This window comes from Pipra filicauda, unplaced genomic scaffold (genome assembly GCF_003945595.2).
Source record: "Pipra filicauda isolate LSUMZ 115617 unplaced genomic scaffold, ASM394559v2 scaffold38_size3968069_pilon, whole genome shotgun sequence".
NCBI classification, from domain to species: domain Eukaryota; kingdom Metazoa; phylum Chordata; class Aves; order Passeriformes; family Pipridae; genus Pipra; species Pipra filicauda.
Genome location: NW_024104520.1, coordinates 1,033,993 through 1,053,004, shown reverse-complemented (window position 1 = coordinate 1,053,004; position 19,012 = coordinate 1,033,993). Strand labels below are relative to the sequence as shown.

At 38.0% G+C, this 19,012-nt stretch overlaps 1 protein-coding gene across 2 annotated transcripts in view; it reads right to left on the bottom strand.

Annotated features, from left to right (window-relative positions):
* SMIM14 (small integral membrane protein 14) overlaps positions 1-19,012 on the bottom strand; it is a 39,540-nt gene that overhangs the window by 12,877 nt on the left and 7,651 nt on the right. For both annotated transcript variants that reach the window (XM_039385003.1, XM_039385004.1), the window contains exon 2: positions 11,446-11,556. In XM_039385003.1, the coding sequence (XP_039240937.1) occupies positions 11,446-11,520 (75 nt within the window). In that variant the 5' untranslated portion in view covers positions 11,521-11,556. The remainder of the gene's footprint in view (positions 1-11,445; positions 11,557-19,012) is intronic.

Sequence of the window (19,012 nt, the reverse complement as noted above, 5' to 3'; positions counted from 1 at the left end):
ACAAATCTGTTTTTAACAGCTCAGTGAGAGGCTGCGTATTGTCCTCTTGGGATGAAACAGGGCAGATGATGGAAAACGAGCAGCAGCAAAAACAGGTTTTTCTCAATTCACTCGGGTCAACGAGTTCCTAACTCTGTAACCCAATACAAATCTGATCTCTTGTGGTCACTCATTTAGTCAAAAGATAAGAAACGATTCTGGCACGTGTATTTCAGACATTTCAATAGTCAGGTAATTGAAAAAAGAGCAACTATCAGAGACTGGAAAAAAATAGTCCTTTGTATTCAGATTTTTCTATTCTGATGTAGAAGGGGAGTTTGGACTAAAGTTTGTGGAATAATGGTAAAAAGCTGAACCAGCCTTTACCTGTTCACAACAAAACCCTCAAAAAGACTATACAAATACACTCAATGTTTTTCAGCACTACAGAGCTGATGAGAAAATTTTGAATAGAGAAGTAATTTTTTCAATATCTTAACTCTTACATAAAGATAATATTATCAATGATGATTTTGATTTTATTCATATTTCAGAGATCCTTGTGCCGTCAAAAGTGTGAATTTAGTGGAAAATTAACAGTTGACTGCTTGATCTGACGTCTGCTAAAGTCAGCAACAGCCTTTTCATATATTTCTGTACATTCTAAAACAGACCCTTAAGAAGAACACAGAAATCAGGTGAGTGAAACATCAGAGCATATTCAGCAAAAGCAGAAGAGAGTGCAATATGTTACAAAAATAAATATTTACACTATTTTCTTCCATGTAAAAGAAGAGGATTGTATCTGAATTTTAACATTCTCTGTGCAGTTTGTCATTCAAACATATTAAAAGGCTTAGTACATGCGAGCCAAACAATAAACTAACTTATCTTTTATTGTCCAAAATGAAGTAAACATGAATTGTAAATAGCATGAAAGCTAAAAGAAAGCCAACAAGAATGAAAAATTTTCAATTTATTACAGTAAAAACTTGCACACAATACAAGTAAAAATATTAATTATAAACATACTTTATTTAAAATACAACTGTGAGTTTTCTTTCCTCCAAGTACATTTAAAATCTTGAATAACCTAAGCTGAAGTAATTTAAATTAATAATCCCCAAACAACAAGAATTCTTAGTCAAAATGAGTATTTTGTTTCTATGAAGCCCTTCATAATTTTCTGAAAGAGGCAGCAAATCAGTGTCCACTTACTGACATATCATGAATGTAAACCCAATACAATACCAAGAAAAAAAAACAACAACTTGATTCTAGTGGTAAGAGAGAAAAGGGCTCTTCCTCACTCTCTCCCTGTGACATTCAAATTTTGCATTGCAAAAACAGACAGCACTTTTCAAATGGCTCCTAGATCCAATTTGAAATAGCTCTTCCTTTCTATTCCTTTTCCAAAACACACAGCTTTTAACCCCAGTTCACACTAACACAACAGTGTTTAGATCCTGTTCTTTTGAGACATCAAGCACAGTTTTAACATGCCATCTTGTGGATCAACAGCATCTACCCATCAAACACCTGAAATGTGCCCTGCTGCAACTCTTAACAGATGCCATGTTATGATAGGAATCTGCACAGTTTTTACAATCCCCAGCTGTGAACAAAATGTGAATGGTCGCAGTAAAGGGATACTGCTATCGGCTTCTGGAAACTTCTTTGTGATGTCACCATATCGAGTGAAGTTTCTGGTTTGGTTGTTTTGGCTTTTTTTCACGTGCAAACCTACTATGGGCACACAAACATGTCTGTGTGGTGAAAACAGGGTGTGAAGTTTTACCCCGTGTTAGCTGCTCCACAAAACCACTGAAATCCAAGTGAAAACAGCCTCATCTAGCTAAACAGAGAACTTGTTTTTCCAGCGCAGTGACCTCAGCCACTGGACCACTTCATTCTTCCCATGAAAGAAGTAAAGCTACTTTGCATTTACCATTCATCACAGATAGCTACTGTGGAGAAGGAAATTCAGATTTCTGTCTACCTTCACAGTAACTCTGCTTCCTCTTCAGAGGAGTTCACTGAAACTTCAGATGAGTTTTCAAAGTTTGCAACCCCAGAGTTCAACAGTCCTACAATCTCTGGGACTGGTCCTGGAGTCTCTGCTCAGATAATTTTTTTTTAAATTAACATCAATAGCATACTGCCTGAAGAAAGATTCAGAGCTCTTATCCAGTGTGAACACTTTTTCTTTATAAGAGTTAAGTGTATTATTTAAGAGTTTAAAAAAAAAAAAAAAAGACAGAGCACAAAAAATATCAGGAATATATCAATGATCACCAGTTTGTCATTTTTCAGAAGAAATAGTGGCATAATCCCTGTCCAAAAGCACTTTTGAACTCCAGAAACGGTACACTAAAGAGGTAACAAAACGAGAAGAACAGGACTAGTGGCAGGAACAAAGTGGAATAATCAATAGAGTCTAGCATGAATGGCAAATGAAAGTAAATTATTTATGTATGGATAATTAAAATAATTACCTTTTATAATAACTTTTGAGGCAGCTCAAAGCAGAAATAAGTCCACAGAAAAGACATGAATGAAAAATTAGTAAGTTCATGAGACGCATCAGGAAAAGACCTCCGTACAATAAATTGTGATAGAAGAAAGCCCAGAGAGATATGTGAAAGAAACAGATAAAATAGGTACAAAGATAAGAGAGCAAAAATGAAAAGGACAGATAAGTAGAAAAGCAAGGACAAATAACTAACTCAACAGGGTCTTTTATTCCACGAATAAAAGTGAATTTAAAATGGAATCATAAAGACTGTTGATAGAAAATTTTATATGATAACAAGGGCAAAATATCATCCCTTGTGAAAATACTTTTTTGCCATTTAAACCAGTTGTATGCTCTGTTTTTGCTCTCCAATGATGCCAAAAGATGACAACACTGTGGCATACTCCTGATTGTGTTCTCATGCTTCTGGGTAATGAAATTATTATTTAAGCTTTGCTGGCAGCCACTTCTGCTCTGTCCAAAGCATATAAATGATTTAGTAAACAACATGATAAATAAATTGCTACAGTAGGCTATGACAGTCCTGAATACAAGCCAGGGTGCAAATTGAAATGCAGCATTATCTGTAGAGTTCAGATTTAAAGATGCAAAAAATGACACCCACACACATTATTCTGCTACAAGCTGGCAAAGAGAAATAAGAGAAAAATAAGAGGAAAAGAATGGTACACTGATGGAATTTAATTGTCTCTTAAACTACATTAGCTTCTCTTAGTGGAACAAACAAGGAAAAAGTGAACACTGCCTTCCCCACTCCTTCATTTTCTATGTGTATATGCACAATTAAAATAAAATGATGTTCATACAAGGACAGAATAACAGTCTGCAATAAAAGTACAGACTCTGGTCCTATGAGGTGGCAAGTAATTTTCTCTCCCATCGCAAATGAGTGAGAAGGATGGCTGCTACATTTCAGAATAACATTCCTAGTTCACAAACCAACTCTTAAGACCCAGAATCATCAGCCAGTTATGACAGGAGAACATTAGCTTTCATAGTGAAAAATATGGCATTTTATGAAGGACAATGCATCAAATAAACATGTCACAGGGACTACTGCAAACTAATTTCAACAAGAACACTGCCCTAATTTCAACAAGAACACATTCTCCCTTCATTTTCTTTGTCCAGGGATTGCTGTTTTACCTTGGTGTCATATAGATCCTCCTTTTCCAAATTTCCCTCACCTTCCTACAATTGCACAATTGTTATTAGTACTTAATTTCAAAATTTTGCTGGCCTTGGGGACCTGTGATATCATTGACATTCTCCTTTTAGTGAACACAAAGCAGAATGAATTAGCAGAACAGGGAGAATAGGGCAAAAGGAGATAAAACAGTGTGATGATCAGGATCATTACAAGGAGCTTCACAGCATCTCTGACTACATGAAGTACTAGACAACAAATAGATGAGATAGAATATTACACAGTATTACCACAGAGGCATCTGAAAACATGCACAAACAACAGACATATCTCCCAACAGGACACCAGGAAATTTATATCTAAGATGCAAGACCAGAATACATGTAGGCTTTTTGACCAAACAGTTGAGTATCTTCTGCAAAATTATGCATATTAGCAAAAGAAAAAAGTACTTCCACATAGACAGCTTTGATGAAAAGGCTTTGAACTAGCAGTTCCAACAGATAAGTACAGTATGCTCTAAGTGTTGATTACATCCACATGTGGCCTGAGAGAAAAAACATAATTTTTGCCTTTTTCCTTAAAAGGGATGGCCATAATACTTCTCTGATCATCAGAGTTCAGCCATTCACAGTACAGGCTATAGCTATTAATTACTTCTGAAATATCGAGCTGACAGAATTTTCAATGCATGATTTTCTACACTGCTTGCAATACACTATGCATGCTTTGAGATGGTCATGGGATGTGACTGAGATTTTTTTAAAAAAATATGTATTTGTTAAGAAGCAGAAGTTTTCAGCATACTACAAAGCTCAAGGATGGGAACTGTAAAGAATGACACCTTCAACTTTCAGTTAAGACCTGATACCTAAGCCCTTACAGGAAAATATGCTCTTCATGAGACATAGACTTGAGTGGACAACATTGTTCATGGTTTTTTTTTGGTTTTGTGTTTTTTGCTTGTTTGGGGTTTTTTAACATCCACTTGCCTGCCTAGAGAATAGTCTCCATTCACACTGTTTGATCTAGAACTAGTTTCTAGGTTATTACATGCATTAGCAGTACATGAATTCTGTAATACAGTTTTGGGATCTTAGCCTGTGCAACACCAGTACTTTTAGCACCCAGTGAAAGGCAGGAAAATGGAAGTCAGTGGAGCAAGAGCACTCAAGAACAGTCTCACCCTCTGCCTCTTTAATGCTGTGTTTCACTCTTTTGGCCCAGTGCCTCAGAAGGTGCATCAAGTCTTTTACCCCATATCTCCAAAGAATGATACTTCTTGTTTGTTATAGGTTAGAAATCCGAGGGGCAGAATTTTTCTTCCCCCTGCCCCCACTGTAGGAAAGACGGAGTTTCAACAGAAAGGGAGCCCGGCAAAGCTGCATTCCTAAGGATGGCCCATCAGAGGCTGGGGGGAGAGGGGAGGAGTTTTGGGGGAAGGGGGTTGCTGGCTTTCCTCAGAAGGGAGAGGTCAGACTGCGGAGTTCTCGCTCTGGGACAGAGACAGGGTCTTGCGTGCGTGTTTTTGGAAAGAAGGCCTGGAGGCTGGGCTTTCTGGTCAGCCCTGACTGCTGGCCTCGACTTTGTGGGCAGGCTGTCTTTGTCTCTGGCCCGGACCTGCTGCGTTCTCATCGGAGAGTTTCTGTGCTCACCGGGAAAAGAAAGGAGGAGTCTTGGAACACCATCATCTGAGGACAACAGTGAGTTTTGTGGGGGTGAACTGTTTTCCTTTCCCCCTCCTTCCATTGGGGGAAGGGTCCCCATTCTCTTTTCGGCTTCTCCCGTGACCCGAGACCACCCCCCAGACCCCCCTCCCCGTGTGGGGACCACCAGAGCCCAACAGCGCCCCCTGCAGGCCAACACAGAGAACTGCAGGCCCTGCACCTCCAGCGATCCAACAGCGCCCCCTGCAGGCCACGATTAGGACTGCGCTAAAGACAGAGAAGTATTCAGGTTTTTTCTTTTGTTTGAAGGGAACTTCGGGGTACGGGACTATTGTCTAGTTTTTTGTGTTTTGTTACTGTTCTTGCCAACATACATATATCTTTTAATAAAGGGTTGTTATTTCTTCTGTTTTTTCCACACTTTCTCGATTAAAGCCCCTTAATTTTGAATTTACAATTGGTGAGAGAGAGGAATTTGGTCTGTCTCATAACCCATCCTCTTTAGCAAACATTCCAGCCTCTTCAAACTGACACATTGTCCTAATGAACCACCTAAGGTTCAGCTGTTGGGAAAGGTCCTTTTTGAGCCAGCTTCAACACCAAGGACGAAAGGGGCAAGTGAGAGCAAAATGCAGTTTCCTGCACTTGGGATGGTTTGCTAAGAAGGACTATAGAGTAGAATCAGTAGCACCTGCCATTAAAAAAAAGAAAGAGAATGCAAATGCCATGGAACATGTGTAAGAAGTCTCCAGTGTAACCCTCATATTTAAAGGTCACTTTAAATTACCACAAATGTATTTGGTATAGTTCTGCTATGCTTTCAGTAGACGGCCACATCAGAAGAGTAACTCACTTTTGCTGGTTGCCTCAGGGACTATTTAAGTTGGGCTTAGCTGTGCTAACATCTTAAGAGCTTTTCAACCATTTGTAGCACACAACACTATTTTAGTCATTTGTGTTTATTCTGTGCTGTTTACATGAAGTCTCCCTCAGCTGAGACTTGTGGTTAAGCCGGATACTATTTCAGACTATGCCAGTTCATAATAAGACTCTAAAATGACCTAGTCAAGAGAATTATGTGGAAACTTGGTTCACAAAAGAGTTTTTGAACCAATTGTGTTGAAACAGTTCAAGAATTTGCAATTTCTGCTGTAAAAACCTAGTGACACATCCCTTTGCATCCCTTAAGATTTTTTTGAGACATTCAAGCCTTCTGATATAGCAACATAACTGGACATGGTCCATTACCTTGCAATTAGCTACAGAAGAACAAAACACAAAGTTGTAATTCCTACAGTGGTTTGTAAGTAGAATTGCTGGCAGTTCAACAAAATAGGTCCTTTTGTATTATGGAATTAGAAATGTAACAGGTTAAAGAATATATTGCTCATTTTCATAAAAACTAGTATGAGAGAATTCTGTAGCCACAATTTCTGTAAAGCAAATAATACTGCACCAGAAGGGGAAAGAAAAAGGATGTTTCTATGACACAAAGTCATGTGTGTTACCGGCTCGCTTTGACATTTGTGGCCACTCTAGGCAGTCATATGCAGGTTTCAGGCTTCATGGAACATACCCTATGATTATCCCCACCACCACGCAAACTGTGTTTTCAAGTTTAGTTTTCATACTTGAACTGACCCTTGGGCTATGATCAGTCATGGATCAGCCATGCTTACTCAGAGAGCATCCATGTCCAGAGGAGTAACATAGTGGAATCAGATTTCTATATTATAAAATAAGTTAAAAAAGGGAAAATAAAAAGGTTTAAATGTAACATCACTCTCATATAGAGATCTGCTGTCGTCTGCCAAAACTAAGACAGGAACAATTTCCTCTGGATACCACAGAATGTTCTTCACTGTGACTTGAAAACAACTGTCCCCTTGTCTGACAGATTCTTCCCAACAAAATTACTTGATGTCGTTTGTTGTTCTTCATTCCTGAACTTGGCTCTTCTTGTCTTCTTGTCCAAATAAGTTTTGCAGATGGAAGAGACCGAACAGGAGATAAAATCATGCAAACTAACAGACCTGTCATTGTCTTTTGACAACTCTTGTGTATCTGCAGAGGATTTAAAGTCTTGTGGTATTTTTCTTCTATGCTTACTTCCTCTTATGGAAGTTCCAATTATCTGCTATATCCACAGAGTAAACAGTGAACTCAACATACAATAGTCAAATTGTTACACAGCACCAGCAAATCGTAACAGATGGTGTCGTGGGTATTACAGACTAGAAATGATATTTATGAAGTCACAGCCACAAACTTTAGATTTCTAGTGTTTTGTAGGAATATTTAGAGATCATAACATCTGCTTATTATTTACAGTGACCATACTACAGAAATTTACATGTGTGAAATGTTCATATTTTGACAGCAAGAAGAACTCTGAAAAATCCACTTGAGGAAAATGACAGAACATTCAGCAAAAAATAATTCAGCAAAAAATAATTCAATGCCACTTAAGCATGTATATTCTAAGAACTCTGTGTATGAACAATATCTCCCAGTTAACCTAATAAGCAGCAAAATATATTTTAAAAATATTATGAGCACTAGAAATATACAGTTCACGAACTGTATATCTATAAAATCTTCATGGTATTATGAATTAAGAAGATAAAAAGCCAACAAAACAAAGCCCTGATTAGTCAAGCAAAATGAAGGACAGATAAATAATCAAGCCACATAACTTAGCAAGAGTTGGACTTCTTAAAAACAAGCAGTTTTCTTTTGGTAATTTTCTGTGGTGTTGCTAACAGCAGAAAGGAAGTAGTGTTTAAATGATAATAGCTTCTCTTTTTTCACTGTATAAGCATTAATTGTAGTACGAGATGAACTGAAGTCTGCATTTCAAGTAGAGATTTAAACTATATTTAAACTATATTCAACCACAAGCTGTACTTTGAATGCCAAATAACATTTTCTACAAGTTTCAAAGTAAATAGACCAATTAAATTAGAAGTTAAAAGTATCATGTTGGAAACTAAAACAAGAACTTCAGGTTCCAGAGGCAGACTTTTTGACCTCCTGCTGATCTTGGAATAGCAGAGTCATTCAAATCTCCCCTACAGTTAACTCTAACAGAAATCCTGTGTATTTGAATATGTATTTTTAACTCTACACATAATAGCCATGACTGAATACATCATGCCTTCCTTCTTCATTAGCAGAAGCCTTAATTCTTATCAGTGTTGTTGTAGACAGGTACAAACAAATTAGTCTGTAAAAATTAGCTTACTTTAACCCAAATGCAAGTTAAAAAACCTACATCAATCATAGGGGTTTTGCACAGTGTCATTACCAGATTGAAGGATCCTAAAAGTATATTTTCACACTTGGGCATCTCCTATAAATACATTATTATTCTGTTAAATTTGATCTCATCTCTGAACTTCTGGATTTACAATGCTCAGTCTGGAGATAATTGAAAATACCTTGTTATACAATTTGCTCCAAAAGCATGACAAGTACTCCCAGCTGTAACACAATTCAAATGTGCTCTGATGTGGTTTATACCAATATAGGGTAAAAAAAAAAATCAATCACTAAGTAGTATAGGGAACCATTCTGGGCACACAGCATGTTTGGATATCTTTTTCACCCCCACAGACCGAACAGCAACAGACTGTCTAGCTTTCTTTATCACAACGATTTTGGAGTAAAGGTTTTGAGATCCAACAAAAGAGGTAGTGGGCACCCAGTCTCCATTGAGACTTGTGGGGTTCAGCAACTTTGAGAACCAATGTCCAAGTGTTCTTTTTAACACAAATAGCAAAATTCCTATTATGTTGTGTAAGATTGAGTGACAAAACAACAGCTTGAAAACTCTTACTGAAGCATAAAAGTTACAGATGCAATAATAATGGTTTAGCAAATCTGCTAAAATCATGTGACAGGTTACTTGAGGATAGTCTGGCTGCTGACTGAGACTTCTGAGACTTTTCCATTCTAAATTCTGCTGAACTCCCCTAGCTAGTGATTTGGTCTTATAAATATTTAGGAGCACCTGCTTTGCTTTTTAGGATAGATGAAATCTGGCATTTCCCTTTACTCCTCACAGTTTCAAGTGCTAACTGATCCTTTTGGAAGATGGGCACTGAGCAATAAACTCCATTTCTGCAACTACCCAGGAACATCATTAGACTGCTCTTGGTGACTGCCCATTCGCAACACAGGAACTAATGTGTCCCCAAATGATCCATGTGCACCCACCTTACACTGCATGGAGTAGCCCAGTAGCTGCAGCCACTGATGTAGCCCTCCCACTGAGAGAGCCTGGCCTGGAGTATTTTGGCTCCCAGCGTGGCCTGTGTGTTTTGGAGACAGCATTCTCTGTGCATAGGCCCAGGGGTGCAATGTGAGAACATGATGATACAAGCCCTGCAGTGCTACATTATGGACATGGGTGGTGAACTCAGCTTACTCTGAGCAGAGTAATTCTGGAAAATGTGGTCAGTCAAGCGCCCCAACAGTACAACAGGTACAGCATGTGCCTGGCTTTAGGCTCTTCCTCTGGCATTCCAGATGAGATAGTGTAACAATGCACTCCGAGGCTAATAAAGTGTGGACACTCAAGATCTAACATTCAGCATGAACCAGGACTATACGAGTGCAACCCACACATCTGCAAGAATGAGTTATATATATACCACTTGCAAAGTGTTGTTTAAAAAGTTTCTTCTTTTGTGGATGAAAGTATGTGGAAGTGGTTTCATTTTAAGGGCAAGCACACAAATTGAGGCGAAGCCATACAAGGAGCAGCTGAGGTCACTTGGCTTGTTCAGCCTGGAGAAGAGGAGACTGAGGGGAGACCTCATTGCAGCCTACAACTTCATCGTGAGGGGAAGCAGAGGGGCGGGCACCAATCTTTTCTCTCTGGTGACCAATGACAGGACCCGAGGGAACAGCATGAAGCTGTGTCAGGGGAATTAGGCCAGATATCAGGAAAAGGTTTTTCCCCCAGAGGGTGGTCAGACACTGGAACAGGCTCCCCAGGGATGTGGTCACAGCATCAAGCCTGACAGAGTTCAAGGAGCATTTGGACAATGCTCTCAGGCACATGGTGTGATTTTTGGGGTTGTCCTGTGCATAGCCAGGAGCTGGAATTAAAGATCCCTGTGGATCCCTTCCAACTCAGGATATTCTGATTCTATGATTCCTTATTCCTAGACATATATTCTTTGGAGATTTACATATTAGCTCTACTCTTATCATAGGCTAGTGAATGCCACATTTTCCTGATAATCTTCCTAAAATACTGGCAAGAAACCTCTTGAAGAAGCGTCTGATTCTAAAGAGGATGCTCTTCACACATATTGCCTTGAGTAGTTTATGTACTTAAAATTATATTAATTTAGGCCTCAAGAAAGAAAATATAATAAAAACAAATTTATGAATATCGACAAGCAGAAGTACATCAAATGAAGCTGATGTATAGCACCATCTCAAAAAACAGTTTAACCAAATTAGTTGTAATCAAGTTCACCTAAATGCTCACAGTTCATAATTGTTAGTGTTATTTTAAAAAATATATACTTTTACTTAGGGAAAAAAACCACTTTGTATCTTATTCTTCAATAGACACTGAACTAAATTCAATACAGAAACAAAGAAATGTTGTTATTTTACAGGTCACAGAGCAATTTAAAGTAACTTGCTGGAAGTTGCTCAACCATATCAATGACATAGCAAGAAACCAAACTCAAAACTCATTGCATTTTCAATTTCAGAATTTTTTAAAGGGTAGTTTTAAAAATTTAGACATTTTTATCTTGCCATATGAGTACATGGAACCTCAAATGTGTGGCATCACCTCGACATCAAAGAGGTTGCAGGGTAATTCTTTGGTTTTATGCAAACTCAAAAAGGCATATAAAGAAACATTTAAATAGAAACACTGTCAATGCTGTCAAAATGAAGCTCTGGGAAATAAACAGAAAGCTATCATTTGTATGGACTATTCAAAAGCTCATCAGAGAGTTGGATACACAGATTCTAACTGTACATGCTACTGAATAAGCAGAATCAAAAGCATCAGTAACTGCAAATCTGCAAAAGCTGAAGTAATGTCTGAATAACCACCCTTCCAAATATCCTCATGTTATCCTTACCAGATTAATCAGTCTTCTCATTGCATGTTCATGTGAGCAAATGCATTCACAGGGATCAAATCCACCTTCTGCCATGGTTCTCTGGATAAACTTGAACTTGTCTGTGAACACCTAAGAAGAATAAAACGACAATGAACTCTTTTTCAACTGACCTTATTTTCCAGAGACTCACACATCAAGTTTCAGTTCATGTAATGCCAGGATGAAAAAGCAAAACAAAGCAGGGTAATCCTATTATTCCTTTGGCAGTCTGAATGAAGAAGTCTGGTATGTGCAGTTCCATTTTGATGTTGCTGAAAGCACTGTCTCACACAGGCTTCCTTAGAGAGCCAAATAAATATTTTGCAAGACTTTGTGTGTCTCCCCTGGGTTTTCCCACATACCACAATGAAATACATCCAAACAAACAAGAAACACAACGATTAAATTTTTGTCTCTCATCTGCATAGTGGGACTCTTAAGTGTATATATACAATTTGAAAGGCCAAGGGAACTTGTACTCTTAAACACTAATAAACTGCTGGCATTCTCCGTCTAGATCAACGTACAGGAAAATAATTTAAAACCCACTAAGTTCTTTGGTAAAGGAAACAAGGAAACAATCATCCTTGTATAATGAAGGCAAGCAGCAGTGGTGCAAAAGTGAATGTACTTGGAAGCATGTTAAAAACGGAGCTACACACACTAATTTTAGATCAAAAAACTAGGTCAATCACTTAGCAATACTGAATGGTCAAAGAAGCTGTAATGGACATGGTGGGAAATCAATTCTAGGTTATCCACCTGCTGAAACCACTCACACCAGAAATGTCAAGCATGTACAAATGTATCTTTACTATATACCAATAACTTCTCGTTGACTTAATTGAGGACCAAAATGTCTAGTAGACTACAAGGCATTTCTACCCTTGTGGTCAAATCAGGGATTGATTCCTCTCAAATAAGGACTCTTGGAGTATATTATAGTTATACAAAACCATACTTTCAAAATATTTCTGTTAACTTGGCATCAGTTGCTACTGTTGCATGAACTGGGGCCCTACTGCGACATAACTGGCAAGCTTAACAAATGCAGCAACACAGAGCAGATACAACCTCTCAACTTCCAAAAACAAGTAGTTTATGAAGGTACCAGCCATTTGATAAGGGTGTGCTGAATCAATGGATGTGCTCTGCAGTCATTGCCTACAAAAATTACAGCCTTGATCACACATAAGCATTTTAATATCACTAGAAGAAAGATGTCTATAAGATGTCTTCATTCAACAGAATGTATCACCATAATAGTTCTTCCCTCTTGGGGGAAGAAAGAGAGAGAAAAAAGCAAATGCATTTCAGAAGTCCTTCCCCTGCCATTGCCTACCACTCTTCTGAATAACCCTCTGCCATGGTGGAGAGAGTCAGACAGTAAAAGAAGGTAAGACATATCTGTATCTTCATTATGGAGTTTGAACATCAGTGCCCTTAACTGGCTAGGGTCTCCATTTTTTAAAAACAAAACTGAAAAAGGAAAAATAAAATTGAAGGGATGGAGGAAACACTTTTTGCCCAGATGCTAAGAAAGCAAAATCTGGCAATGTAGTGAGAAAATGAGAAATTACTTGATTATATAGTGTACAAGTAGCCTTGAACAGAAAAACAGGCCAGTGTATAGAGAAGTTCTTCAGTGAAGAGGTGATCAAGAATGAATAACTGGAAGCTGTAACCAACCAGATTCAAAAGAGAAGCAAGGCATACATTTTTACCATTACAGTAACTGATCAGTGCAACAAACTGCCCAAGGAGAAATGGATTTCTCATCACTCAATGTATTCAGATGTGCTTCAGTAAAATACAGGTTATTGAGTACAGGAGTACCCAAGTTCAGGTATATACTCCAATATAGGGGAGATCACAGCAGATGATCTAATGACTCTTTTTGAGAGTTAATTATAAAGCTACTACACTAACTTTCATGAAATTATCTCAGAACCACTAGAACCACATGACAGCAATAGAAAAAAAGCTTTAACTACACAAGCTTCCTGGATGATACACCATGCCAAGTAGAATAGCCTTTCTAAAACTAGCTTAGCGCAAGGAACAGATAAAAGCACTGATTGCTAAACAGTGCAAAATGGTTTCTCTGGATATAATGTTGACATCCAAGAGATGGTATTTGAACAAGTGAGGTTGAGAAACAATATTTAACCGTAACTTGAAAGAATTTAGGGGTCAGTAACACATCATGTGCAATGTGACAGCAACTAACAGACGAATGCTTATATTACAGAAGACTACAACAAAACCAGACATTCGATAAGAGTCATAACCAATGAAACCAGGCTAACATTCTTTACAGAGTCTACAACTGAAAAAGATTAGACAATAAATAGGAAAAATTAATCTGTCATATAATATAAATTTAAGCAGAGGTGTGCTAGAAGGAACTTACCCCAAGGTACTGGGTTGTACATGACCAGTTACCTTAATGAGCTAATTAAAGAAGGACATGTATCACCAAGGAAAATCCAGCCATCCAACCATTCAACAAAAGATCTCACAGGCTATCCCACCTTCACATAGATGGAATAACCCTTTATCTTTCCGTCCTCCAAGCCTATAACAAACTCTTACATTGGCAAAGGACTAAAGATTGACCATGTAATTTGGGAACAGCACTAGGTTTTTCCCTGATAAAGATGCTAAAATTGGGTTATTTTATTATGCTTAAAATCCAGGTAGCTAATTCCCCATTATGCGATTATTTTTTTCGTGGAACTGGAGGAAATGGAGATTTTACACGTGACTGACCAGTTATAAAGAAGAGAGAAACACTCTAATACTATATAACTTTGACTTGTAAAATTACACTCTCATGTGTAAGCCATTCCTGGCTTAACTGTATTATTTGTAACACACTTTCAATGCATAAAGTACTAAACATCAACTAAGCTCTATAAACAGATCTTAAAGCTTATTAATGTTTTGTGACTCTGTCTAAGAATAAGAGACCAGTATTTTTATACATTATGAAGCAGGATTTCTTGGCTCCACTGTGTGCTCTTAGGCAGTCTGTTTGTATCAAAATCCTGTTCCAGAACTGCAATGTGCTTCCTGCCTGCCTCCCAGTACTTGCAATTGTCTGATCTCACGTCAGCGGCTAACTTGTTCTGCCCAGCTCTGACCTCTTTGCTGTGAGTCACACGAGCTCTCCACCTTTTGCAAATACAGTTGTTCTACATACAATCTATCACAGAAAATGGGAAGATGTGCTCTGTTCTTTTCCTCATGACCTGGATAAAGAAAGAAAATGCTTGTAGTTGTCTTTTACTTGTTTTTTTCCGTATGTTTCTCTGTTTATTGTCACCTTGTTTTCCTTCGAATTTATAGAGTAACTGCTAAGACCACAGCAATTGGTAAGATTAGGATATCAAATACCTGCAAGCCCTCTGGCTGAGAGTTACTTTTGTTCTATTTAAAATTACCAAACGATTTGGCCATATTACTGCTAGCACAGGGTTTACAAACAGCTGGAAGTCACAGTTGGTAAATATGCCAAAGCTTTCTCTGGTAACTGAGGTAACTCTGGTAGCTGAGAAGGTATATATTATGGTCTCTAGACTAAGCAAACTGATAGAGAGCATAATAAAGGAGAGAACTAGTAAACATGGACAAATGTGATGTACCATCAAAGAGTCAATATGACCTTTCCAGTCCAAAGAGGCCTAGAGAGACAATCATAAACAGTACTACTGAAATTAAAATACTGTGGTTGGAGTTAGAATTACAGTAATTCAGGAGCAAAGTGGAGGATGGTCTCTGATGATTTAAGACAGAAATAAAAGCCCACCTTTTGACTTGAAATTGTAGGCAATGAAGCCATATTGAAAATATTTCTAGTCTGTCATGATTTAAAAAACAGCATTCTCAGTTCTAGTAACTATTGTAAATTGTTTCTTCTTTTATTACCTTCCCTGCTCCCAGCCCTAGAGGTGTGTTATATATTATACACCCTACTATCAGAAACAGAATCCTTATGGCTACACTCTGGTTGGGGGTTTTGTGTACCTGGTGACTGTTCTGTATTTTAAATTATTGCAACGACTATACATTATTTCCCAATATGCTCCTGAGTAAATAGTAGGCAGCTGGTGAGCTCTGGGAGACAGAAATTATACTCCGCCTCACTCCACTCTAATAATTACAAAACCAAATTCCTTTCCATCACGAAGGCAAACAAGAATTTTTGCCAATCTTCCATATGCTTGATGCTCTCCAGCATAACTTGAATATGATGGATGCTGATTAGCAAGATTGTCAGAGTCTACATATTGGTGATCTCTACTCCTTGCTATAAAAGACTGTAAAAGTATTTATCATTCTGGTATTCAAAGAAATGCTCACTCTATATGATACATAAATCAGAGTTACTGCAGATTTGTCATGGACTAAACTGGGCATCTTAAGCATCAAAGCATTAAGCTCATTAACCCTTTTCTTTCCTGGATCCAGACACTTTTAAAATGTAGACTATCATCACACAATAAATACCATGGCTGAAGATTTCCTCTGCTAAGAACTACTTTTGTTACTATTTTCTTGAAGACTGAAGGTAAGAAATCCTTGGGAGCAAAACACCTCACAGTAGAGCAGGCAAGTAACAGAATATTGCCACTACTTTAAAGAGAAACAAAACCCTATTCAATTCCTCATTGCTGTTTTTAAGCCAACTGCAATAACTCAGAGCACAATTGGCAAATACCTCTAAGAAGCTATCAAGTTAATTTTACTTCTGAATTCAGTTTGGGAGAAGTGTGTCAGAACAAGTGAAAATACGTATAAAATTTAAAATAAAAATATATAAAGAAAGCAAATTACTTCTTATGCCTCTGCAGGCATTCTGAAAAATTATAAAGGGCTAAAAGAATAAAAGTCATACACAAAAGTCATAAACGACTCACTGCCCAAAAGACATAATGTTCTATTTTATTTTACTGTCAGAGGCAGAAACCCTCTCGCCTATACTCTTCCATCATCTACTAAAGGATCCAGGTTTCCTTAAAAAGAATTTGTTCTCTTGCCTTTTTACCTGCATCTAAGCCATCTTAGCACCTATATTTTCTTGCAGTACTTGACCCTTTTTGTAATTACTCTACTCACAGCATGCTCCAAGTTTGGTTCTTCTGTATAATCTTACCCATCTCCAAATGACCTCCAAGTATTCTCTTCTAGAATCTAAACCAACCTGTATATTGGCCTCATATAGCACAACATAACAGCCTTGCAATCCTGCAGATCAGGTCTTGGCCCAAAGAAACTACCAGGCACTAGGACTGTGTGACTATAGTACCCATTGACCCAGGGGGTGAAAATTTCCTTCAGTTAAAACAAGAGACTAAGATGAGCTCTTCATAAAGCTCCTGATCACTGCTTTTATAGGACTCTCTTCTCCTCCTTGGCCCCTCTGTCCCCCTGGATACCACCAGCACTCCAGGGGCAACTGGCACCTCTGCTGACTGGGCAATTCAAAATGCCTCTGGGTACAAGTGGTTACTCCAAAATCTGTTTCTAATCCTGCCTCTTCTAGTAACTGGGCTCACTGAACTCTAGTCATACAAAGTCCAATTCAACATCAATTAGGTGAACAGTAAAATAATAGATAAAGGTATCCGCAGCAGGGAAATATTGTTTACTAGTGACCAACCAACCAAGAGGAGCCAAAATATTCAAAACCAGTGAAATCCAAACAAACTCAGAAATTTTTGTATTTGTTATATAATGCATTTCCCTGTTAATTTCCATCTTCTATAATATTTGTACTTCATGCACACCCACCATCCCACAGCATCCTGAGTGTTTTGTTAGTCTTTTGATGAACTACCTACATCCAACTCACTAACCTATTATTTAACTTCCTATTATTTCAGCTGTACAGCTGAACTTTGTGAGTAAGACAGCACAGGGAATTTTATCCACTAATGTCTGCATCATGTGTCTCTTCAGACTGGATTAGAGCGTAGAGGGGAAAAATAACATGCATGGATTTGGAGTTTTTCTCTTAACAAAACAAACCAGATGTATGTGTATGTAGGACTGGTTGATTTTACCTGCAAATAGCTTTGTGAAATTTCTAGTTTTTTCAATTACTACTACCAGAAATGCAGCACAGTTCCTATCACCAGAGCAATATAAAAGAGGAACAACACAGAAATGGTAACAGAGCCGTTAAAAAAGAAAAGGTAGGGAATAACTAAACACAGGATAAAACTACAGAGCGGTGAAAGAAAACAAAAGCATTACTATTTGAATAGGGAAGAAACATCACAAAAGGAAATACAGGAATACAGAGAAAAATAAAAAGAAAAATAAGCAGTACTTTAAATAAATGGTATCTTGTCTGAACTCAACAGATGCATGATTTTAAGGCAATAGAATCCACATTAAAGACATAGATACCACACTTAATCAAAATTAAGCCAGAAGCCAAGGGCCCCAAGACATAAGTAACCAGTAGAGGTAGTCTGTATTTTTTGTCCAACGGTTTTTAATTATCCACGTTATGAAACTAGTGAAAATAAGCTTGAAATTTTCTAAGAAAACTTCCTTTACAAAGCAACTTCCTCTGTTCAAACAAGGCTAAAAATAGCTTTTGTAAAAAAGAAGAATCTTGTATACAAATTGATACTAATTAAAACATTCCAAGGATCTGTTCTCTTCTATTACTGTAATTTAGATAGTTCAAGTAAATATTGGCTTTAGTCTGAAACACTGCAACATTATACTTGGCTTTTTTATAATGTTAATTTTTAATCCCTTTTATTAACAATGCAAGAGAGGCTCTCCCATCATCTCTTTCACGCTTACACCTGCATCCTACTTTTACTGGAACAAATACTAGCACTCCCATTGGCTTCAGTGCACTAGGATCCAGTAGTTCTGCATAGCCACAGATCTCTAGAGGACTACTGATAATCTTTTTCTACCAGGCCTCCTCCTGGACATAAAATTGAGTTTTCAGGACAAAAAACCCCCAACTGGCTGACTGGGCAGCAAAAGCAAAACAGCAGGCTATAAATGGTCCTGCCAGGAGGAGCGCTGCCACAGTAAAGTGTGGCTCCAATTACAGCTTTCTTCAGCTATTTGTCCCAGCTCAGATCATTCATTTAGCTTTTCTAGGGAAAAGAGCTGCAATGATTTTGATGGCCAATACCAAAGTGGGTTCCTAGACATTAGCAACATTTTCAGGGTATAAAGCAATCATCTCCACTCTCCTGATTTTGTATTTGAAAGCATCAGCATGTCTCCCTGGACTTCCAGCTGTAGCCTAATGAGTTGGGCAAGTGTATTTTTGCACTACAACTTTTCTCAGGATAATTAACAAGATCTAAGATGAACTTTTCAATGCAGATTAAGCTAAGCCAGTTCCTTTCCTCATGGAAAAGTCAGTGCTTAACCATGCACAGGGACAGCTGCAACTGGTGGTGCTCTTATTGATTTCAACAGACATCAAGTTGACACCAGTCAAATAGGAGCTTGAGACACCAACAGGAGCTCCACAAGAGAACTGCTTACCCAGCCACATCCT